This window comes from Pholcus phalangioides, unplaced genomic scaffold, assembly GCF_987345545.1.
Source record: "Pholcus phalangioides strain wild (caught in Gottingen) unplaced genomic scaffold, Ppha-v1.0 ptg000009l_1, whole genome shotgun sequence".
Taxonomy (NCBI): Eukaryota; Metazoa; Arthropoda; class Arachnida; order Araneae; family Pholcidae; genus Pholcus; species Pholcus phalangioides.
In genome coordinates this window covers 14,943,886-14,970,136 of record NW_028301602.1, presented here as the reverse complement: position 1 = coordinate 14,970,136, position 26,251 = coordinate 14,943,886, and the positions used below count along the sequence as shown (strand labels likewise).

Genomic DNA, 26,251 nt, shown 5'->3' with positions numbered 1-26,251 from the left:
TGAGTTGTTTTCATCATATGATGTAGTGGTGGGCTCATCCTCTTCAGAATCCGACACTCCAGCAGAATCCATGGCAAAAAGTTTACTAATAATGAAAGAACAGATCATTGAACTCAAGGTAACAAATTTTGAACATTAAATTGAGCTCTGGCTCGCTGAGTTATGTACCTCCGGCATATTCCTGTTGACATTTCTACCTGCATTGAAATCTTGATGAATTTCATTAGATTGCTCACCGCAAGATATTTTGGGCTCTGTAATATTACGTATGGTAGAATTAAAGGAAGCGCCGGTTTGAGATAGCACAGAGATAGACGTGATGGTGGTAGGAGCTGGTGTTATCCTGCGGCTTCGTCTTGGCAATGTAGACACATCACAAGTGATGAAGGAAGGATAGCTCTCCTCTATTTCTATGGTATCTGTAGAATTGTAAGAACATGTCACCGAGTCAGGGGTTTGAGTGAAGTTCATATCTTGATATGAGGAGTCTAGCAGAGGAGCAGATTGGGAAATGTCTTTCAGTTTCTCAAAGAGGGAGGAGTCGGAATCAGGAGTGCGCTTCTAATCCAAGTTGTATTTCAGATTTTTAAAATATCCAGTCTTTTTATTGAAACTCCACTCCTGTCGTGTTGTCCGCTGCATGACGTCAGGATTAGCATGCGCATTGGGCATATACACAGAATAACAGAGCGAGGACAATTTTCAATCGTACACCATAATGACAAGTGAAATATTATCGATCTGCCATCATTAGAAGCATGAATTAACATGTTCCGCTAACTCGAGCACTAAATATGGTGCTAGCAATAAAATTCTACACTGTAAAATTTAGTGACAAACATACTGGATAAATAGTTGATAAGGTTTTCGCGGCCATCATTTGACAAAAATTGTTTTTTCGGGTTCGAAGACCGTCGTCCGTTTGAGTTAGTTCTCAATTCTCCTGATGATGCCAACCACTAGTGTTGGGGAAACGTTGAGAACTAACTCAAACGGACGACGGTCTTCGAACCCGAAAAAACAATTTTTATACTGGATAAAACTGAACTCAAAAATATTAATTATATAAATCTGACAACATTAGAAGCATAAAATAGTATTTCCCGGAAACTTAAACACAAAGTATGGTCTTAAAAATAAAACGGTACACTGCAACTCTCAAGGAACAAATCAATGAAAATATTGTTTTTGACCAATATGCCGAGTTCTTGTATAATTACGTCAGAGGTTAGTTAGTCGTTTGTTTACAATCCTCTATGGGGGGCTCAACGTCAAAAAATTTAACTTCATAAAGTCATATTAAATGAACTGTTATACGTATAGATTTGAAACAAGAAGCGGAGCAATATAAATGTCGTGAGCGCTTTCAGATCACCAGACCCACTAATTTTAGCCACATTATATCTATTCGAAAATCACACTCGTATAAAATACCTGTTAAAATCATATTGACGCCATTACAGTTCAAATTAACAATAAAAATTAGCATAATCACCAGAATGATATAAAAATGGTATCGGAGGACAGTTTAGAAGGTAGAGAATGATAAATTAAAAACAGCTATATCCTCAACGACGGTAGTTTAAACACAGCAATTTTTCAAAACTTTCCTCATACGAATAACTTTAATTCAACAAAAAATCCTGGCATCGTTATTAATAGACGTTTTTTGCGCCATTTGTCACATAACACGGATAACAAGACTGTGAATCAAAATATCAACCTAAACAAATATAAGAGCTCACTGTTTGTGAATGAAACGGACGATCCCAAGTTCTTGCCTCAGTTAATGTTAAGCGCCATGAGAGACCACGCTGCATCCCAAAGTGCACACAACTCTGGAACCACGCGATACACGCACACGGTGAAAAAATACACACGTATCGCTAATTCATGAACACTTTAAGATATATCACATTCCTTAACACGGGCTGTAACATTTTTTTATCAGAAAAAAAATCAACAAATATACAATAAAATGACGAATATATAATCATTAAAAACTCGCCCGAAATCGAATACAAACGAATTGTCATTCAATCATGAATTGCAAGAAGATTCTGTGACATACAATATTTTTATAGGATCAGGATGTGTTCTGAGATGAACTTGCGGAATATGGCTCCAAAAACACATTTCTCCAATGCCAAAACTTGATAGACCAAAAATAAACGATTACTTTTTTCTCTTCATTCAAACCGAGCGCAACTCTAGTCTATCGCCACTGGCAATTTACTACCTAGTGAGTTGTGCCGGAAGTGTAAGTGCGTGCACCTATGCACCAACAGTCTGAGTGAGTGTATAGTGTTGTGTCTGATTTGTCAGTGATGCTATCTATATTTCAGAAGTGAAGTGAGTAAAGTGTAATGATTGAATATTTGTACAGTTTGTGGGCCTGTTGCTCTCGGTGGCGAGACTTTTTAACTGGGAGATCGGCTCGAACCACAGAAAACAAACTTTAGATAAACGATTATAAACGCTTTTACCATTGTACGCCAAAAACAAACACACACACACACACACACACATGTGCACACACACACTCCCACAGGCTAAACTCGGATAAATTTTGTACTCGAACATGTCATAAGATAACCAGACCATCCCAAGAGAATCGACAATATCCCATTCCATTTTAAAGCAATCGATCGTAGTTTCAAAGACATAAGGAAAAAAAAAAAAAAAACTCCAAGGGGGAAGAAACAAATAAAAACTGTGGAAATAAAAGTAAACATACTGTGTAATGTGTAATGGTATATTTTTTTACTGTTCAAAATCTCTAGAGAAGATCTACAGAAGAGACATAGTGTGGGCCAAAAGAAAAGAAAAAGGCATCGACGATGAACGTTGAAAGGCATAGACACCGAAATCAACAGAGGCGCAAATCGTCCATCTTGGTGGGTGGCATTAGAGAAGGTTTTCGAACTGTCGATGGTGTTTTGCCAGTTGGAAATACGGCGATTCCTACTTCTTTTTTTCCTCTCTGGTAGGAACTTCTTTTCATCGTGGGAGGACATAAATATCTTTCCGCTGTGAGGTGAGGAAAAAGGTAATAGGATGACTTCTCAGGTGGAAAGAAAAAGGAAAATGAAAGGGAAAAGAGTTGAAAATTTCTTTCGATTCCATTTATCGACATCGGTCCACGTGGACAAGAGAGAGAGAAAAAACATAAAATAAAATGTCATTTCGAATATTTTCCTTACGCTGGAAGAGCAGAAGAGTTGAGGTCTTCGTGTCACGGTTATCTAAGGTTATGCGTAGAAGGATGAAGCACACGCAACCCATTTTATAACACATTTGGGAAACGTAAATCTGAATTGTACGATGTATGTGGTAAATATCTATGCAATGCATGTTTGGCTGTTCAGGTCGAGATATTGTCACAGTTATGCGCGAATACGATGTACAGTGGTTGCAACCGTGGTTATATTAGAGTTACCAGATGCCCTCATTTTTTGTGCATACGTTTTTGAAATTTCCACCTTTTGCCCTCATTTTGATTGTTCCAACTGTTCATTTGTTTTGCACTGGGAAACAGACATCGCTTTATCAGGGTATGGTATGCTTATAAGGTTTTTTTTACACACATATTTACACGTTTCGATCAATCGCCGTCTAAATTCGAACACGAGTACCCATGCTATCGTATGCCATGACGGCATTGGAACGCGAGACCGGGGTTCGAGTCTCCGTGAGGGCAGAGATGAATTTTCCTTTCCTAAACATCAAATATCTATTCATACAGCCAGTTTTACGTATATATTGTATGAGAACCCAAGTTGTCTCCAAGCTGGGCAGTTCCATTCAGACAGCCACTACGGTCCTATGCGCTCCATACAACTCTACGAGAAAAAAAACCTCAACATCAATCATCTATTGTTGGTTTTGGAATAGCTAATCCGTCTAAAGAAATTCTCTACATAGAGAGCAGGGAAGACGTTCAACACGATACTTTCATAAGCACGAAACTTCAGGCACTTGTAATTTTCCCCTTCTAATATGAAAGACAGATGGCAACATGGGCAACTATGCATAATCACCGGTAAAAGTACTAAACTTATCAAGATGAACCAAGACCAATCAACGAAAACTTACCAAGATGATTACACAAAAACACGGTTATTATGCATAATAATCGATTTATCGCATTCACCGTAACATATATGTATAATCTCACTTATACATTCTCTTTTATGCAAAAGACGATTTTCAGCCGTCTTCGCTAAAAATATAGAAGAATAATTTCTTTTCACACTCAATTTTACAAGTACTTCTCGTTTACGAGTAGCTGAAAAATTTCAATATGATTTCCAAAAAAAACCCCAAATTTCCATCAAAAATGGTTATTCAATGTCAGAAGGAGCTCTTGTGCAATTTCACTTTCGGCTAACGAGTGCGAGAGCCGTTTTTTCCCCCACGGTCTTCTTTAAAATGAATCGTATCGTTCTACAGGTGTGAGTAATTCCAGTTGTTGGTCTGAGTTGAATTATTAGAACCGGTGTGAGAGAAATAGGTATTTGGTAATCAGTAGCGATTGTTGGAGAAGCGACGCGAGAGTCTTTCACTAGTTGACAAGACTATTGTTCGGGATGGACGAGAACAAAAGGAGGCTCCAAATGGTTTGGAAAGAGCACAAACTCAAAAAGGTAATCTTGTAATTTCAGATCAATGTGTGTTTGTGAGTGTGTGTTCCTCATAAGATTTTGATGAAGAAATCCTGGTCGATTCAGCCAACTTTCATGCTATTAGGTAATTCCGTTTTGAGTAATTTTTAGGTACATGTTTCAACCGTAAATTTGTATTTTCTATCACATGCATTAAGATGAAAATTTCTTGGTAACATGGGAAATATATGCGGTGTTTTACGGATATGCCCAGTAAGGCTTTTGTCATTAACACTGAAAATTGAGAAATTTTACACAAATAACTAATACACAGAAGAAATAATTTGCGGACTGGCCAGAAATAAATAGGCTTAATAATTTGTAGGCCGGCAAAATATGTATAAATAATCGTGATTTGAGGGCCAACAAAAAATAAATGAATGGGAAAATTAATTTTTAAACTGAAAAAAAATCAATGATTGTGAGAAAACATTTGAGGAACGGCAGAAAATGAATACCATAATTAGAAAAAATAATTTGCTGACCGGCAACCTATAAATAAATAGTAGATGTAATTTACAGGCTGGCAAAAAATAATTCGCAGACTTCTGACAGCCAAGACAGAAATAAAAATCAATATGGTGGTATAATATTTAATTGGAAACTAAAATCATATACAAGGTATACGAATTGGTCAAAATCTCGCGGACCGGTAGGATATTCTCACAAGCCGGTACCGGTCCAAAGACCATGGTTGAACACTTGTCTATAACCCTTTCAGACCCTGGTGCACAAATGTGTGGGCTGCTTTTTCTCACAGCTGAATTTTTCATTTTGACCTTAGGGAGTTAAGTCCTGAGGTCAAAGGTTAGCCCTGACTTAGAAGATTGTGTAATTTTCGTGTTAGAAAAATGGTAAATATAAACTTTGGGGGGGGGGGGCTTTAAGATGAAATTCACTTAAAGTTCAACTTTCTGGAGGTTTTTAAGAGGGCTTCCAGGAGAAAGTGCCTCCGAGAAAAGTATGGTTTATTGCATGAAACTATTGCGATAAAATTCTAGAAAAAATTGCGTGTGAAGATGAATACACTCTGCATCATCCTGGCAGAGGACATTTGAATAAAATCAATCATTTCTTCAAAAAAAAAAAAAAAAAAAATTGAAGAAAAAGACAAAATAAGCATTTGCTGACATTTATGTTTCTAATGCATTTTGTGAGTATCAAAAATGCAAAAACCCTTTTGAAAATTTCAAAAAATGAATGCTCGGGTCTGAAATAGATAAGATAAGGCTAGGATTAGTTTGACAAGTGCAGTGTATATACCGAGATATTTGAATTAAATATCGGGGAAAAGTTGGGAAAGAACATCATAAACTAACGGACAACGCTTCTTTTCCTTATTTATGCTGTTCTTTCCCACCTTTTCAGCAATTTTCTGAATCCAAATATGTCGGAAAATATTGCATTTGGAAACGGGAATCTTTTTTTTTTGCTCCAGGAGAGACCTGGTAACAACTTTGTAATTAGGTTTCCTATGACAGAGTAACCATATAAAAATTTAGATTTTTTTTTATTTTGTAGCACGCAGTAATTTCACTCTGAAAACTGGAACAGGACGATTTCTGAACGCACTTTGAGCATTTTTTAAACTAGAATCATACCTCTACGACGAACGGTTGATGAGAGAAAAACCGCATTAGGACTTACAGGACACCCTATATAATTTTTAATGAGCTTAACTTTTAATTGTATAAAATTTTTTCCTCCAAATACTAAAAGGACGGAATTTCGGAAAATCCCCAATAAAAAAAAAAACAAAACCGAGCATGCAAAGCGCTGAAAACGCTTCAAACAACAGCGGTGAAGTCTTGAACTCCTCTGTTTGGACTCGAAAACATACAAGAAAAATGCTCACAAGTTTCACGGGAATGTAATTTAAATGCACTTTTCTAAAATTCTAACTTATCAAATCACAAATTATGCGTACTCTTATCCCGGTTGAAAATGCATATGTGACGCATCAATGTATATTTCGAATTGAATCCACGTAATTTTTTTTTTAGGAATACATTCTTCTCTCTCCCTCTACCGGTAGAAAATAAATAAAAATCAGGAAATTGTTGAATATAGAAACGTTACCGTGAAAGGAACCAGACTCGTAATAAATCTTTGATGGTATGAGATTAAAAAAAATAAATAAATATTTTCCAAATTTTTACGAGCTCCCATATTTTATCAGCTCGACTTTTCGGAGGCGTAAATTTTCCCGGTCCAAAAGCGGAACCGGGAGAAAATAGTGCGCGCGTGAGGGGGAGGGGGTTGCAAAGTACAGTGCTGGTGAACAACAACAACCGGAGAAAGAATATCTGGTTATCATCAAAAGGGTTGGGGTTGGAAAATTTACGGCTTTCAGAGAAATGGTAAGAGATAGAATCGGAGTTCAGTGGCGGCGAATTATTAGGATGTCGCTACTGGCTACCGGAAACTCTCCGTTGGAAAATGTAATTAATCCCTAGGAGGAAAAATCTGACAGAGAGTGGCTAACCGATGCAGGACTTGGGAAACCGAAAATTAATCGGATTCTCATTTTACCGTTTCTCAGATGAAAATTAAAGTTCCATTTACACCACTGGCCCGTTTCGTTTTCGCCAGCGGAAATTACAATTAGATGAAACGACCAACTTTGTGCGTGTGTGTGTCTCTCTCGGAATGGGGAAAATGAATCCATTATTTAAAATTCCTCTCTATTCTCGTTCCCGACGTGTCACCTTTTGAAATTCAGTGACATGTCAGACCTGAATCGGTCAACTGAATTCAGGCAGTGTAATGAGAGTTGAAATTAACAGTTTAATTGACTCCATTTTACGTGGTGCGAATGTTTCTTGGAATGGAAGTAAATTAGATTATGAAACTTCGTGATGCGAAACAAAGATTCAAGTAGAACTGGAGTAAAGAACGTTTACCCACTTGGGGACTTGTTGCTTATTTATCATTGGATGGAATATTTGGAATTCTTATCCATGGCGTGATACATACTTCAAACGTGAATAATCTCAAGTCTCCAGCGCAGGGGTTCTTATCCTTTCGTGTTTCTCAGACCCCTTGTGTCAATGTAGGTTACGGACCCTCCACCCCGAACAGTGCTATTAAAATGAAAACCACGGATCCCTCTGGCAGAATAGTATTAGGTATGAAATAACGAAAAAATAGTAAGCAAATTTTTTCATCTCTGTCACGGAACCCCTTCCCCCGAAACCTTTCCAAGGACGTTTGGTAAAGAACTCCTGCTCCCATTAATTAGTCTTGTTCGCAATGCTTTTTTCCCACGCATTCGTTCCAAACTTCAAAAATTGTGATCTTCAAGCGCACCAATAGGAATTGGTTTCGTTTTGCCCGAGCTGTCTTTTGTCGATTTCAAGAAACGTAATCAGGTAGGGATAGTACGTATCATGTTATTTAGGAGTTTTCAAATTGGGAGGATATCGGTGCAGTTAACGGTACGTTGATCTGCCATGTGACCCCTCAACCCAGCACTCCCCATACAGCCCAAAGTACCGTTCTGCTTTTTATTCTTACAAGGTGGTTCTCTATACCCTACTACTACTACTACTAAACCACACATGCACCTCGTCCATATTCCTCACACGTGCATGCACGTGTTTTGAACCTGACGTGAAATTTGTTTCTGTAATGCTTGTTATGTGTCTTATTAGTTTTTCTAACCATGAGTGAAGTGTAATGATTGATTAATTGCATCATTGTAGGCCTGTTGCTCTCTGTGGCGAGACGTTATAACGGGGAGATCGGTCCACATTTGCTCCTTGAAGCTGGGAACTATAGAAAACCAACTTCAGCCGACCACCACTGTCTATAATCCTACTATAAACTATTCGTCGAAAATGAAATCAATAGTGTCAGTCACTATAAGTGGTAGCCGCTCGACGAAAAGGTGGCACGCCTTGGGTGTCGAAGATGTTGGAGATCCCTTTCCTAAGCGGAACAAAGGTATAATTTTTGCTAGTCATCATTTCACACGGCCTCACAGGGACCTCTTAAATTCCAGGACTACTGCTAAATATAAGGCGCCTGTTTCTTCAGTTTAAGAACGATCTACTTAAAGGCCATCAAAACTCGAAGTCCCGATCAACGAGTACTGACATATCAGAAATTTTGGGTGATAGATTGGCTCTAAGCATCACGCTTCGATTCAGTGTTGTCTTTCCTGGATATGATCACCCATTACTGTTAGTAATAAAACTGATAATGTTGATAATGCGGAGTATCAGATTATAGAATTAAAAAAAAGTTCTTATGATGAAATTATGTACCGCTTACCTAATGTTGGCGTCAGCAAGTCCTTGGGTTGGTTTTGCTTCAGAGCGTTCATCCGTCTACCTCCTGGACCCTCGCCTCCCTGACCTGTCGGTAAACGTCCTCTAAGTCCTCTTGGCTGTTCGACGGGCAACACCCTCCTTCTCTTCTTCGGGAGCTTGGCTCTCGCTTGCGTGTGCGAATAGAACATGGCGAAGTTCGACACGATGACGGGCACAGGCAAGGCGATAGTCAAGACGCCCGCCAGTGCGCACAAAGCTCCTACGAACATTCCGGCGTAAGTTTTAGGCACCATATCCCCGTATCCGACAGTGGTCATCGTGACCAGAGCCCACCACAATCCCAAGGGTATGCTGTTGAAGTCGTTCTGAGGGTTGGACTGTATCCTCTCCGCGTAATAAACCAGGGATGCGAATATTACTATGCCTAGCACTAAGAAGAACACCAGCAGTATAAGCTCTCCGGCACTAGCCTTGAACGTCTGGATCAGGATCTTCAGACCAGCCGAGTGCCTGGTCAGTTTAAACAACCGCATGATCCTGATAATACTGAAAAACTCTAAGATGTCGGCGTTCTCCAGATGCGAAGCGTACTTCTGGAGAGCCAAGTCGATATAGAAAGACAGCGTGGCCGTGAAGTCGATGATATTTACGGCGCCTTTGGCGAATTCCAGTTTTCTTGGGCAGGCCACGAAACGTATCGTTATCTCGAAAGTGAACCAAGCGTTACAGGCACACTCGATGAAGAAGAACGCGTCGTGCGGGTTCGTCTGCGTCTTGTCCAGTGTCCACGCCACCGTGTTGTGCGAAGTCTTCACAGTTATGTTCCGGATCACAGGCACCCTCATGTTCGGGTGAGTTTTCAGGCAGAAGGACAATATCGATACACATATGAAGAACACTGAACACACTCCGATGATCTGCAAATAGACAATAATGATATTTCATTCATAATGCATTATTTTAATTCTACGAACATGGAAAAATTTCCTTAAATGGTCAGAATGTCCATTCAAGTCTGATGGACTTAAACAGTGATAGATAAAGCCTATCAAATACACGAAAACAGACCACCCCCCTTCCCCTATCGCTATCAGTCCCCGTCTATCGGACAGAAATTTATGGTTCAGAGTTCTTGGCTTGTCATTGAAAATGATTCTCCACAGCCGTATGACGTGCTCTCTGAAACGCGCTTACCAAAAACAGCCGAGATCACAGCAAGGCCACCGAAATTCTAGAGAGCACTGATACACAAACGATTACCCCAGCAATACATCGTAAAGGGGAGAGACGGGGTTTCCAAATAATACTCTTTTTCAAGTATTACTAAACCGCACAAGCACCTCCTAAACATTCCTCTGAGGAATTTGTTACGAATTGAGACATACCGGAGCATGTTGTGTGTGTGTGTATGTTTGCGTCCTAACGTATTTGTGTTTCTAGAATTATGAGTGTTCCGTGTTATAATACCGCTGCCATCTGTTTTCCATATTTCGAAGTGAAAATGAAGGATGCCTGAATTTTTGTGTTTATGTACGTGTTGTATTGAAGATCTGCCCACTATCTAACCAGAGAAGCTTTTTTAAATGGGGAACCGGCTATAAGTTGGGAAACCGCAGAAGGGGTGAAACACTGCATTAAACATACAACTTGTCAAAACTTGACAAATTCAATTTGAATTACGGTGTAGTATATTACCATATAGTGTGTGGCATATTTATGGATAGCATTGAATGAACAACATGACCGATCAACAGGCAACGCATCGATTCCTGGCATGTTTTATTATTCGTTACGTTAGAACACCGGTTCTTAACCAGAGGTGCACATAGCAATTTTCAGGATGCGAACTTGAAGGTGAAAAACCAGACGAATATACACCCACGTCAATATTTTTTAATGGAACCTCTAACGCGTAAAGGGTATCTGTTGGAAAAAAGTAGCAACGCTCACAAGGGCTCACGCTAACGAAGGCCATAAGCTCATTCGTCGATCTACCACAATATGCGGAAAACGTTGAGATGCTTTCCATAGCATATGAGGGATTAAAAAAAGATCAAATTTAACATTTATCGCAGTCACACAGTCCAAAAACATAATAAATACAAATACTCAACATCTGTGGCAAGCACAGTGCACGTCACAGTCCAAGTACATACAGTATATATGAAAAAAAGGGTCAAATCATCAGTGGTATCCCGATGAGGTACATCACTGTCCAATATCATAGAAAATACAACAAAAAGAATATTCTGTGTTAAGCACGTCAAAGCACACACCAGAGTGTAAATGCCCAGAAAATATGAAAAATATAACAGAGAAAGCATGTAGAGAAAATACAATTATTCTGAATGCAAATAAAAAAGTGGCAATAAGAGATTTAGAAAAAAACATTTTTTTACAAAATTCAATGGAGTAGTTGTATTAAAATAATTTTGTGTTAGTTATCCATTAGCCTGGACCTTAGACAAAGTCTTGCTACAAAGCATCCACAAGAGCGCCCATCACCAGGGGAGAGACGGGTAACAAGAGGAAGAGTGTATTTCAGGCTATTGTTGTTGTTGTTCTGGCATCGATCTAGTAGTCGCCTACGTGCTACCTACTAAACCACACATGCACCTCGTCCATATTCCTCCGCGGAACTGCTATCGAATTGGTACATGTTGGAATGTGTGTGTATGTGCTGTGAATCTGACGCAAAGTTTTTTATGTGTAATGCTTGTTATGTGTAGTGCTGCCATCTTCTCGCTATGACTGAAGTGTAACGATTAAATAATTTTATCGTTGTAGGTCTGTTGCTTTCTGTGGAGAGACTTCTTAACAGGGAGATCGGCTCGTATTCGCGCCTTGAAGTTGGAAACCATAGAAAAACGATAGTCTAGTAGTGATCATGTGGAATGCTGGGACGTCTTCACAACTCTGGTCAGGTTCGGAGAAAACTTCATTTTTGCTGTATAATAACGATACATTCTCCAGGATGCGAACTGGAAAATATTCCATGATACGATTATTCAAAGGGGTGGAAAAATAAATTTGATTAAAAAATGCGAATCATAGAAACAGATATTTTCTAGATGTTATGCCAAAGTGAACTCGGAAAGAAAAGTAATCTGGTCTCCGTCGGGACTCGAACTCAGTTCCTCTTGCAAACATGCCACCATCTACCACCACTACTGTGGGAGACACAACCCTGCCTTCACTACTAATGATGCCTGTACTTCAGCGCCTCACGCCACTGCGTGAAATAAGGAAGGCAGGGTCGTGTCTCCAGCGGTGTACATGGTAGCATATGCTTGCCCAGTGTGCAAGAAGACCACCGAGTTCCGGTGGAGACTAGATGACTTTCATTTCCGAGTTCACACCTCGGCATAATATCCAGAACATATGTTTCCTTGATACTGGCCTGAGAAAAAAATTCCGTTTATTTTCCCTCTCAACGTGAATCGAAGTTTACCGAGGGGGGGTGCGGTCTAGTAAAAAAATAAGTTGAGAGCCATTGCTCATTACGCAGAGCATTCATTGGAGGAATGTTGTACGTAGCACATGTGCAGCTGTGGTTATTAGGAAATAGCATCGAGAAAATTTTAAACAAAATCGTATATTCATGTAATTTATCGAAAAAGTAGGAAAAAAAGTAGCTAATCGATCGGAGAACTCTTGAGATATCGGAATATTCACGACCAAATTAAACGAGAATCCTGAACTCTGCAGAGACATACGAACGAACGCGTAGCAGCACACTAATTGAAATTGATTCCCATATCACACGAGAAGTAAACAAAAAGCAAAATTGCGTACGCAATCATAATCGGAGGGAAAAAAAACAAAATAAAATAGACTAGAGAGAGAGAGAGATGCCCAGATATCCAGAACAGAATAATTCATGAGAGCCAAGAAGAGGCAATCCTAATAATTTACTCTCGAGTTTCGTCTCTTGTATATTGACGATTCGGAGACAAACGTGTGTTTTGAAGCGCAAAACAATTTTTCTTCCATTCCTGGAAACCCAAAAAGCAACAACACATAAGAATAATGATCGAGGATAGGACAATGTTGTTGTTTCTTCTCATATAATAAAGGACGGAGACGAAAAATTGCTGGTAAAAAATTCAGTTTTGCTCTTTCTCTTGAGCAAATCTCATCGTCTCTCTACCATTCTGGGAGATAGATACTTCTTCATCTGCTGGCCGTGTTAGAGCGTCGTCTCGGTATCTTGCTCGCTTGCTTTTCTTCTTTGTTTTTGCCTCGAAGCAAAGTAAAATATTGAAGAATAATACAAAGTCATGAGGGCGCTTCACACACACACACATGTAGTAATAATAATGCTCTTATATTCCTGGAGAAACAACAATTGTCCTGTTTTTTTTTAACTTGGACATTGCCTCGTAGGCACGCAATTCTCTACTTATTCCGAACCGGATATAAAGTTCCGGGAAAAAAAAAAAAAATCATCCTCGATATTTCTATGTGTTGTTTTTCTTACATATTTTTTGTTTGTCGGTCTATGGGACGTAGTGGGAATGAATATCAAAGAAGAAAAATATTTTTTGTGTCTATGTAGTTTCGTTTTAGAACTATATCTATTTATGAGAGTTATCTCATTTTTTTTTTTAGATATTTATGCTGTAATTTTTTAAGATATTTCGATTTCCGGCACGAAATACTTGAGAGATACGTTTGCTTCTTTGGCTTCTATGGATTCTCGTTGTTGTAGCTTGTGAATGGTGAAAATGTGTAATCTCTCATTATTTGAGGGCTATTGTCAACAAAACTGTTGTTTGTTTGAAAGGCTATGTGATCACAATTTGTACGATTATTTATTCCAGATTATTTATTGTATATATGTATATCATTGTTATTTTCACATAAATTAATAAATTTCCGGATACACCCATCCCCCGGGAAAGCTTCGACATCGCTCTGAGATGGGAAGCGGGTTGTGTCCGGTCCTTCAATGTTCAATGTTTGTTTGAAAAGTATTTTCGTCGAGCTGTTACTGTTTGCCGTCAAGATCATTATCTGTGAGATATTGCCAACAGGTGTTGAGTTCGCGTGACTCTCAAAAGTCCGTGTGCTGTGCTTTCTTGACGGCCTCATGTTAGTCAAATGTGTTATAGCGATCCCGCTATACAGCGATGCAGTTCCCCCTAGCGGGCAAACTGGGAATTATTCTCCCATCAACTATCAAACTCATGTTTAAGCCGGAACATCATGTTCAATTATATATAAATAAATAAATAAAGACTGTTGTTTCAAAACCGTTGCTGTCAATGGTATGATTAGAATGCTATCGCTCTCTGTTACGGTTTGAAAATCATTTACCGTCCGTGAGGATATTTATTTGGGAGCCATTGTCAAAAAGACTATTGCTTAAAAGATATTACTGACAAGACTATTGTTTAGAAGATATTGTGAAAAAGACCATTGCTTTAATGCTATTGCCAAGGATATGGTTTGAAAACTATTGCAGTTATTGTTTAAAAAGTAATTGCGATCAAGATCATTATTTGAGAGCCGTAATCATTATCACCTTTATTTGAAAGCCTTTGTTGTCAAGTCTATAGCTTGGAAGTCATTATTTTAAAGTTTATTGTTTGAAAGCCATTGTTGTTTGGAAGCTATTGTTGTCAAGTCTATTGCTTGGAGGCCATTGTTGTAAAGTTTATTGTTTGAAAGCCATTGTTGTAAAGTTTATTGTTTGAAAATCGTCAAGTTCATTCTTACACTTATCAAAATTTATTCCCATACCATGTGAACTAAACAAAATGACGCACTCAATCATAATCGGAGAAAATACAAAAGAAAAAAAAACATAGACCAGAGATGCCCGGATCCAGAACAGGGTAATTCATGAGGGGCCAAGAAGAGCAATCCTAATAATTTATTCTCGAGTTTCGTCTCTTGTATATTGACGATTCCGAAACAAACTTGTGTGGGTTTTGTCGAAACTATTGTGTCGTGTGTCAAGATCATTATTTGAGAGCTGTTGTCACTAATAATTTTTTTTGAAAGCCATTGCTACCAAGTTTATCGTTTGAAAGCCATTATTGTCAAGTTTATCGTTTGAAAGTCGTTATTATCAAAACTGTTGTATGAAAGCCATTATTGTCAAATTTATCGTTTGAAAGTCGTTGTTATCAAAACTGTTGTATGAAAGCCATTATTGTCAAGTTTATCGTTTGAAAGTCGTTGTTATCAAAACTGTTGTATGAAAGCCATTGTCATAAAAATTATTGTTTGAAGCCATCGTTTAAAAACTATCATTGGAACGACCACTGCAGTAGTGTTAATTAGACCTCGAGTACTGTTAACGGTGTAAAATTTAGGAGGGCCTAAACATAGTTCATTTTTGATATTTCTCAAAAATAAATAGGTAATATATTTCCTAGTGATAAATGTGTATCTTATAGTAAGCTGAGTGTAACTTCCTGACCTTAGCCCCGATGGATGAGTATGGCTCGTCGAATAAAGACCATATCTTGGGTTTGACCTTCTGCCACCAAGATAGGGTGCCGTTCAAATAGTCTTCTTCCATGCAGAATTTCCTCGCGATCTCTTCGTCACTCGGCTTGTCGGTGTCCAGGTCCAGCCTGTCCAGGACCGCCAGAGTTTCCTGAGTATCCCTATGCTGAGTATAAGTCATCCAACAACAAGGCTCCACCTGCAGTAAAACGACGAAAATAATAGTCATGGAAATGAATCGCGGTTAAAAAAAGAACTAAAATTCTAAGACATGCGGGAATATCTAGACGGACCTGATTCGAGTCGAGTCCCCAGAACTCGAGCTCCTCTTCGAACAGCGGTCCACAGACGTCAGTCGGATAGTGCAGCTTGCCGGTCCTGTAATAGTTGAGGATCTGTCCAAAGACGCCGGGATGGCGGTCGAAGAAGTATTCGTTGAGCACGGGATCGTAGTTTGCCAAGGCCTCTGTCAACCGAGAAAGTCTGGTGGCGGGTATCTTCTTGAGAGTCGCCTTGTACGTCTCGTGCCTTATACCGCCGACGTTGAGAACGACCCGATTCTCGGCGTCGAGATTCATAGCTCTAACGAGCCCTGACTCGACGGGGTTCGCAGAACGTTAGCCACCGCAGAACCAATTGTTGCGGCCACCGGTGGCGCTCGATCTCTCGAAACGATCCGGGTCATCTGGGAACATCTTCCGGCTCATTCCCTCATTGGAGACGTGTGCGTTCGTTCTGATGACATCTTTTAATTTTCATTGCCTCTCACATCGATGGCAAGTAGTTCGATGTTTGCCATTCGTCATCCTCGTACACGCGTTACAGACGTTCACATGTGGTCCGAATCCATTCTCCCGAAACACGATCCATTGCTCCTTCTTCGACCTGGAAAAAACAAACAAACATTTTTTAACCACCCCTCAGGTAATTTATAAATAATGTAAGTTTTTCATGCAAGAAAGTAAAGGATAAAGACATGCCTGCAACCAGGGAGGTGGCTATTGGGCCGCTCTAGGAGAGACACTGAACCCGAAGTAAATATGCAAAGAACTTTACAGACTTAAAAACGCTGTCAGGAGGACGCCAAAAATAAGTCCCTCATGGGTAGAAATGTTTTCTCGAGCTGCCCCCGCCTCGAAACTGGAGACTGCTCAGTCTTTGGAAATCATATTTGATTATTTTCCGACTCAATCTACAACTTTTACTCCATTCGTAAAAACGCATACCTAGTCTTCATCCATGTCCTTCACGTTTCGCGGTATTTTGTTTTCTTAGGATATTTTTAAAGACTTTGAAACCGATCGAAATCTATAGGAAAGAGGTTCAGCAAATGAGGTGGGTGGATAATGTTCAGTCTTCGAAATGGCTAGGGTGATTGAATCACTCTGCCAATGTTTAGATGCTGCTGATTCTACTGCGTTGGATGTTTTGTGCGATATGCGGTCACTAAATTTCCCTATAATCTTCTTTAGAAACTGCCATGTTCAAATACGTATAACTGCCACTCACGCAACCAGCTTCAAACAAATATTTTCCATTGAAAAGATATAGGATACCAGATATACAGAAAAATCAGTACCTCTTCAAAATATTAGTCAGCTTTTCTGTATATCTTATATTGACAAATGGAGAGAGTAGATCTTTCTCTAAAGATAGGATGTTTGAAAAAGGACTCTCTAACTTTAAGATGGTATAACTTCGAAAATAGTGATAGCTAAGAAGGTAAAAGGAACGTGTTTCATAGGCAAGTCTATAGAATCTGAAATACACAGGTTAAAAATTAATTACATTTTTAACCAATAGATGGCAGCGCTAAGGTAAATAATTTTTCAAATACTGGTCGGAAGTCGGGATTTTGTTCAGTTTTCTGTATGTTCTGCTGCCGTAACGCGACAGGGAAATTTATAAGAAAAAAAAAAAAAAACCAGCATTATTTTTCTTTTTACAAGAAAAGGAATAATGCGCAGGCCCGAACTAAGCTAGGGCAACCAGGCACTGCCCCTGGGCCCCCGAGCCAAATGGGGATCCCACAAAAATTTACACTACTTTTGCATAATAATAGCCCTTTCAAAAGACCCCCCGAAAAAAAGCTGCCCAGGGGCTCGAGAAGGCACACTACATCCCTGATAATGCGTATTGGATTAATGTTCGGGATAAACCGAGAAGCTACCCATACTTAGATGAGACAACCATAATTTTTTGTAGGCAGCACATTTTTATCATGATTATTGGTTTTTTGTTGCTCTTATTGGGTTGCTGTATTCTTGCTATAGTTTAGATACATATTCGACATCCATGTTTTTTATGGGCAACTTTCTCCAGCCACCTCGTTGGGCATTTTGTCTGCTGTGGCCCTTGTATTTGTATAAGAACTGTATACAGGGTGCATAGATAACAGGGCGTATGGTATTTTACTGGTGAACCATTGGTTTTAGAGGCATACTTCCCATTAGAAAAAGTATTCAAATCACGAATAGTGCTCAGTTATGTCATTCAGGTTTCAAGGGGTTGAGTAGTTATTGAAATAAAAGTGGTGACTTTTTTTGTATATAGACAACCTGCGCCCAAGAACCCAATTACAAAGTTGTTCACCTGTCTCTCCTGGTGCCGAAAAAGAAAAATCCACGTTTCTCTGGAAAATATTTACTGAGATATTTGAATTCGTAAAATTTAGAAAAGTTGGGAAAAACAGCGTTAAAAATGTGGATAAAACGGTTAGTTGCTGTTTTTTCCCCAACTTTCCTCCGTTTTTCGAATTCAAATATCTCAGTGAATATTGAACTTGGAAACGTGGAGCTTTTTTTTGTTGGCAATAGAGGAGACAAGGCGACAACATTCTAATTTGGTTTTTGAGCACATTCTATCTGTATATAAAAAAATATATATTTTTAATTTTAATAACTATACAATCCCTCGCAACATGAATGTCATATCTGAGTACTACACGTTATTTGAACACGTTTCATGATTGCATGTATGCCTCGAGGACCAGTGGTTGACCAGTAGAATACCATACGCCCAGTTAGCTATGCACCCTGTATTTTTCAGGGAAACAATTATTTCGCCGTAAAAAAACGGTGACCGCATCTGCAGGATGACCGTTAAGAGGGATTTTACTGTGTTTCGAACGCATTGTACGTGTTTGACGTACAATTCACTTCACTCACAATTATGTAAATGCTCTACAGAGCACTAATCTCGTGAGCTTGTAATAGTTGGTAATTCGCATATAACTTGGCATACTTTTTACGGATCCGAAGGCAGATTATTCATCTCCCCAAAGTTCTCTCAAAAAAGACGATGACAAGAAAATTCTGACTATTCCATAGCAAGTGCATAGTTTCAGTAGAGACTATATCCCTGCGAGACGCTTGATACAAATAAGTATCAATCAACCACAACGCAAATGAACACGAGTAAGTGGAAATTCCAATGACTCTAAATTCAAACCAAAAATCGAACCCGGGGAAAATCACAGAGAGAGAGAGAATTTCGAGGAATTCAAGTCCAATTAAATACCCGCTACAGAGCATTTCTTCGGAGAATACCATTTCCTCGAAATCTCAGGGAAGAGGAGAGAGAGGGACCAATAGATTTCCTATTCATAGGAAACGCCACGTCGATGATAGGAGATGGACTCCTTTAGAAGTTTATCCAAGGATGGTTGATTTTGAAAAATTCAATTTGTTAACGGAGCTTTGAAATCTTTCGCGATTGGGAGGTGGATTCAAAGAACTTCAAAAGGATTGTTCAACTTTATAACTAACTTACAATTTTCAATGAAGTTATTACCCGCTAAAAGATGTATTTTCCCCCTACATTTTTAATTTTATTTCTCAATAAGATGGATGCGGGATGTTTGAGTTGTTCACATTTTGAAATTAACGTAAAATTATTGATAAAACGGATGTGAATTAAACATTTCATTGAATAGAAATCATTCAATTATTAACTATGGGGAAAAATGAATGGGAATTTTCTTGAGATAACTAGCGGCTATCACGCGATTTTTATTTTTGGTTACTGAATATTAGATTTGCATCAAAAACAATTGCGCAGCTTTACAGCATGGACTTTACACAACCAGCATCAGGTTCCACGGGCCTAGGTTTGAATTCTCGCTGCTACTAGTACTTGACAGTACACGTACCTCGAAAACACTCTCTTGGGGGATTTCGAACAGTTGATGCATGCTGGAGTTTGTGTGTGTTCTGAGTGAATGTAGGACCCTAACACAGGCGTCTTCAACCCGTGACTCCGCTGGCTAAATGTGGCCCTCGGAGCTTTGTGTCGTGGCCTGCCGACCATTTTGAGGAAATAGCTATTTAAGATAAGCAGCAAGATAATAAAGCAACCCTAAAACCTTCCGTGCCAGAGATTGAAAACACGTTCTTTTTTTCTTACTCACAATTGTATTCCCCGCTCGTCTTTGTCCGAGGGTATGTGTGGAGACAAAAGAAGCGAACATATCATGCCAATGCATTTTCCTAAGTACGATTTTCTGATCTCAGGAATCATATGAAGTTCTATATATAAAATCAGTTATAACCCGTTATTTTCTTGAATAATATTATGCGTGATGGCAATAAATGTTGTTAATTTTTGATTTGCAGATCACCACAGCACAGTTCTAGAGTACTCGCGTTGCCGGTGGACATTTAGAGATTACTCAAGTGACTCGCTGCACAGTTCCAGACCACTTGAGAGTACCGCAGTATGTTCCCGGATAATTTAATTAAGTGGTATTACACGTTTTCAAATCAATGAAGTAGCCCAAACTCTGCTAAAGGTTGAACACCCTGTCCTGGACCTTGTAATTGTCAACGTTATGCATGTTTTACGCTCCAGTGGTACTGCCATCTACCTTCCATATTTTCAAGTTAAAATCACAGGTGCCCGAATCTTTGTGTCATGTGAGTACCGTATTGAACATCTGCATGCTCTCTGCGGAAAGATTGGATATCAGCTCGCATTCACGCTGATATGTATACGTTGGCTCGTATTCCCACTGGTGCTAGTAGAGAGAGTTATATTGAAGCAACCGTTTGAGCACAGCTACTTTATCGCACACCAACTCCGGTTATATCTCCATACGGGAATTTCCAACCATTGGAGTTGGGTGGGAAATGGAAGCGCCATCTGTCGGTGGTCTTCCCAGAATCGATAGGTAAAGACTTGTTTCCGATGTTCTTCTTAATTCGAACTCCTGCACTTTGGCGTTAACCTTCATGGTGGAAGACGAGCATCTTACTACTACTACTAATCAGACATGCACCTCGTCCATATTCCTCTCCGGAACCTCTAAAGAATTGGCACATGTAGGAATGTGCTTGTATGTGTAGTGAAACCTGGTGTGAAGTTTGTTTCTGTGTAATGCTTGTTATGTGTAGAGCTGCCATCTGCCAACAGTTTTTCTAACTATGAGTGAAGTGTAATGATTGAATGATTTATCGTTGTAGGTCTGTTGCTCTCCGTGGCGAGACTTTTTAATGGGGAGATCGGCTCACATTTGTGCCTCGAAGTTTGGAACCACAGCATCTTACTACTGCATCACTCGGGCTTTGAGCACACCTGGCATAATTAGTTTAAAATGTTATACCGATAAAGAATTATAAAATATGTTTCCCCTTTACCCATCGAAAAACTGTTATAGTGTCGTGAAGGGGTATCTTGGCTTGATTCCCTCAGATAAATTTACATAGGTGCAATGAAAAAACATGGAATTCTTTTATAACGAAATTTCGTTATAACGAATTGATTAAACTGAACTCTTGGGGTTATAACGGGATCCGACTGTATATGGTGGGATTTTTCCGACGTGGTCAACGCCTCTAGAAATTCTTTAAATCCCGAAGGGCAATGGCTGAGACTGCTCTTTAGCCATAGAATCACGCATTTGGCTCTGTTAAAACCTTTGATAGTGAGTAGTTATCGCATGATAACAACGTAAGCTTCGATGCACTATACTGGTAAAGTTTGGAAAGTTGGCGAATTTTTATTTCACCCGTACTATAACAGCATAGATTTCCAACTGTTGTTCCATCGAACCCTGTGAAAGCTTTTCTGGGGTTCCGCAATATCATGGGGCTCCACCGTCGCCATGGTGGTTGGCCGAAGTTAGTTTTCTGTGGTTCCCAACTTCGAGGCGTGAATGCGAGCCGATATTCCCGCTAAACAGTCTCGCCGCAGAGAGCAACAGGTCTACAAGCGATACAGATATTCATTCATTACACTTCACTTCTCGAATATAGATGGCAGCAGGTTCATAGCACTTCTGCCACAACTCACTAGATATAGTAAACTGCCCATGGTGATAAATGTGTTCGGTTTGAAAGAAAGAAAGAATATCATGGGCTGTGCAAAAGTTTTCCTTTGGCGTTGCAACAGAGATATCGGCATTGGAGAAATTAGCATGGTGTTTTTTTGAGTTCCGTGGAAAAGTATTGTAACCATGAAGAATTCCATGTGAAACAAACTAACAAACTGCTGTAAACCTCTCTTACAAATTGATTCTGCTTCCATAGCCTTCACTAGAAACTCACCACGCATGCAAGCAAAAGCAATACGGGAAACATGCAAAACTTAAAGAACAAGACGTTAAAGGTATAAAAGAGACGTCAAAGATTCCTAAAGGCCCTCTACTTTATCAGAAATAAGAACTTACGTAATGATCTGACCATGCCTATTATTCTGGACAACATAAAGGAAATAGCCGTGAGTCTACATACCATATCATCACCCAATGTAAATAAACATCAACATCGAAGAAATATTGTGAGCTAAGAATCAAATATATGTATTGTCCACGAAAGACCAAAAAATATCTGACGTAAGAAGGAAGTAGCACAGGCGCGCGCGCGCACACACACACACACACACACTGGAATCCTAAATAAGAATCTTATCTGGTAGAAACTTCAAAACAACTCCTCCACCCTCAAAACAAAACCCATTCTTCTGTTCAGTTGGTGAGTGATGGGGGAGGGGGAGTTGAAGAAAAATCATGGTTATGCGAGTTAAAATAATATATTTATTACTATATAATTTATAAACTTAACAATTTCAGGACGATTGTGTTATGCGTGTTCATTCCGCGGTGACAGTCAGCGGAAGTGTGTGTGTTAGGTTTCTCGCCAAACATCGGCAGCTTGGCGGGACATGCAATAGAGTATCCCCCAGCGACTTTAGTCGCGATTAAGAGAAACATGCAGTAGCACAAAAACAATATATGTGATACGGCGCAAATAATGTATGAGACATGCGGTACAAACAAAAACTGTGCATGAAATGCTGTACATAAGGGGCGGGATATGCAAAACTTCAAACAAAAACCTCCAACAGATAAACAAATACACCACAATCGCATCAGGCAGCTGACTCAATATTACATAACCAACGTGGGCGTTACGTATTTGAGACTTGAAAAATAGCTCATTTTATTCCTTAAAAACAATTATTAAAAAAAAACTTGGCCATTTAATTTCTTATTCCCACATCGAACGACCACGAATTCCATGGCGTGTCTTCTTCCACATTAAACGACAGACGAGAAATCCTCAGCGTGAATAACCACGTATTTATTTAACCTAACCAATAAGAGTAAAAGAAAAAATACATGAATAAGATTCAAACTCACTTTATCGCCATTACCGCCAACGGACGTGCCTCCCAATGGAAAAGAATGAGTAAATAAAGCAAAACCGACAATATAAAACATATGGGTTCTTATATAAGACTTCTCTCTTGAATTCATTCTCTCTCATTGAATACTTTCCTTTTTTTTTATTCACGGATAAAAAAAGCAAAATAAATGGAAGCAATCCCATTAGGGGAAGAATAGGTGTTTGTTTTTTCCCCAAGTTTTTATTTTTTCACCCATTCGGATGACTGCTACTTTTCCCTGGAAGCAACATGGATCTCTCTCTCTCTCTCTCTCTCTCTCTCTAATGGTAACAAAGAATCTGGCAGAAAAAAAGTACTAGTAAGGCCTTTGAAGACGGAATAGCTGAAAAAAACGTTCACAAAAGGAGAGAGGAAAAAACCCATCTACGCAACTGAATCAATGAAATGAATGGCAAGAGGCGAAAATGATTATGTGTTTTTTTTTGCCCTCCCGTTTTTATAACGAGAAGAGACTCCTCTATGATACAATGAGACTACCATCAACTACCATAACTATTCAATTCCCTGATTCCCATTGGAAAGACAAACATTGACAAGATACTCTGGGTAAACAACTTTGTGTCGTTCAGAGAAATCGTCCATTATATATTACAGTACCACGTCGGGAGGGGGGGGGGGAATCTCTGTATAATAGGCAAATGATCCAATCATCTACTAGAAGAGATCTTTTCGAAACTTGAAAGAATTCTTCAAAGAACTTTTCCTTTGCATTGACATTACGGGCAATTTATTGCCTTTTGAATTGATGTTATCTCGGAATTTTTCGACTCGCTATTCATATGTTAAATGGGAAATTCACTTTCGTGTCTTCGAAGTTATTCTAACCAGAAGAAGAATAAGAAACAAGAGTCCCCTTTTTTTTCCCCTACCTTCCTGTTAGGGTTACGTGGACGTAAGATGGATCCATTTATTCTTACGGCCGTTCACTCGGGAACTGCGCAACCTAATCCTTTTCTCTCTCATGAGTGAAAGTTTGTCCAAGAGCTCCATGAAGTTGAAGATTTATGCGATGAGGGGGTTCCGTAGGAAAAATGTTACCATCCATCTTTTTTATTTCTTTACTTTTTAGAAACGGAGATGTCCGGGAAGAGTTCTAAGTTTTAGAAACCAATGTGAGTAAATTTTTACAGTGTTGGAAGCGGCACCAAGGGATTCAGAATGACGCCTCAACCTCTTATAAAGAAGAGTTCTTCTGTGTGAGGTTGGTGACATTCCTGTAGAAATACATTTTTGTCTTACCCTTGTTGTTTTATGCACGGGAGGGCTATCTCCAAACCATATCCACAGTTTATATATGATTCCAACAACATACCTATCACTAGAGCCGCTCTTTGAATACGGTATATACATGTTTGTTTAAAAAAATTAGAACGTCTTAGAAATTTATGAGCGCAGTTCACGAAATGCTCAAGTTAAAAAACTGAAATTTACAGAATGGCTGTAATTAGCATTTCCATCTTCTAAGAGGTTCTTCTTGAGCATATCGGTAACGAAAGATTCGGATAAAGTACACGTGGATTGAATGCATCCTAAAATGACAAATTACTTTTTCCTCTTGGTTTCAAAAAATTCGAACATTCCGGAAGTTTGAAAACATTGAAACCTCTCAAACATTTTTAAAATCATTTTACTTATCCCAAAGTTTTACAATACATTACCACCAGAAATCACTCACAATACTAACTTGTCATCCTTTACATATATAAAAAACGTATCAAGCAATACTTAACTTCACTTGATGGTATTTTTTTCTTAATGCTTTTCTGTTACTCATGCATTTTTTTTTATATAACGCAACAGTTGAATTTATTTACATACTGCATCTGGATGTTTTCGTTTCTTTCTAACATAACAAGTGTTTAAAATTTTATTTGATGCCATATAAGAATACGTCATCAAATTGCACTTCTCCGTCGCTATAAATTTCCTATGTATTTGTTGCATTCGTATGATAACACCGAAAATAGACCATTTGAATTTTAAATTGAAAATTGAAACATCTGACTTAAAACTGATTATTGCATGAATATTTTCATACAAATTTACATTAAACTTGTTTATAAGTGTTGTATGTCTTTCCCAGTTATGTATGTAAACCCAGAATAGTTCAATCATTACAGAAAGGAAAACGACAAATTTCTGCAAACGCAAAATTAAGTGCGCATTTGCTTAGATAGTAAATGCACATCGATGCCATCGATGTTTCGGTGGTTTCATGATATTCGATGATTGAGCCTGGATACTGATCCTATCAAGAGATGGCAGTGTCGTGCTAAAAAGAAAAAAAGCTGATTAGCTGCTTATCAGCTGCTGTCAACACTGCAATAGCGATGATAGGATCCATGGTTGAGGTCCAATTTAGATCTGCGCCGGAGACTTACAATTCAATGTCTTGGTGCATAAAATCCATGGTCACGAGCAAAGATGGTCACACACGATGCCAGGGCCGTCATTTCAACTTTTTGAAGTGGGGGGGGGGGAGGGAACAAAGAACATGTACTCAGTGTATTTATATATATATATATATTTTTTTTTTTTCAAAAGCCGGGGCCCCCAAATGACGGGCCTTCATGGTGCGAAGATTGAACTATTCTAGGTTCACATACAAAATCTGGAAAGACATGCAGCACTTATTCAATCAAGTTGATGGGAATTTGCATAAAATATTCATGCATTAATCAGTTTCGAGTCAGACGTTCTAATTTTTTTTAAACCAAGAGGAAAAATTAATTTAGCATTTTAGGATCCATTCGATCCACTTTATCCGAATTTTTTGCAAACGATATGCTCAAGAAGAACCTCTTAGAAGATGGAATGTAAATTACAGCCATGCTGTAAATGTCGGCTTTCTAACTTGAGAATTATATGAACTGTGCTCATAAACTTCTTAGACGTTCTAATTTTTTGAAGCAAACGTGTATATAAACTATGAATGCGATTTCATTTTCAAGAACCACTACTGATTAGTTTATAAAAATACAAATGCAAATTCCACAACAGACAAAATGCGCAACGAGGTGGCTAAAAAAGATGCCCATAAAAAATACGGATGTCGATTGTACAGCAATCCAATAAGAGCAATAAAAACCAATAATTTTGATAAAATACAAATATACCACCCTTAAAAAATTATGGTTGTGTCTCATTTAAGTATGGATAGCCCAATTTATC

At 38.8% G+C, this 26,251-nt stretch overlaps 1 protein-coding gene across 2 annotated transcripts in view; it reads right to left on the bottom strand.

The window, feature by feature from the left end:
• LOC149081801 (potassium voltage-gated channel protein Shaw-like) overlaps window positions 1-26,251 on the bottom strand; it is a 279,945-nt gene that overhangs the window by 23,213 nt on the left and 230,481 nt on the right. For both annotated transcript variants that reach the window (XM_089235571.1, XM_089235572.1), the window contains 3 exons: window positions 15,691-16,282; window positions 15,369-15,596; window positions 8,940-9,855 (listed from right to left, as the gene is read on the bottom strand). In XM_089235571.1, coding sequence (XP_089091697.1) covers window positions 8,940-9,855; window positions 15,369-15,596; window positions 15,691-15,975 — 1,429 coding nt within the window. In that variant the 5' untranslated portion in view covers window positions 15,976-16,282. The remainder of the gene's footprint in view (window positions 1-8,939; window positions 9,856-15,368; window positions 15,597-15,690; window positions 16,283-26,251) is intronic.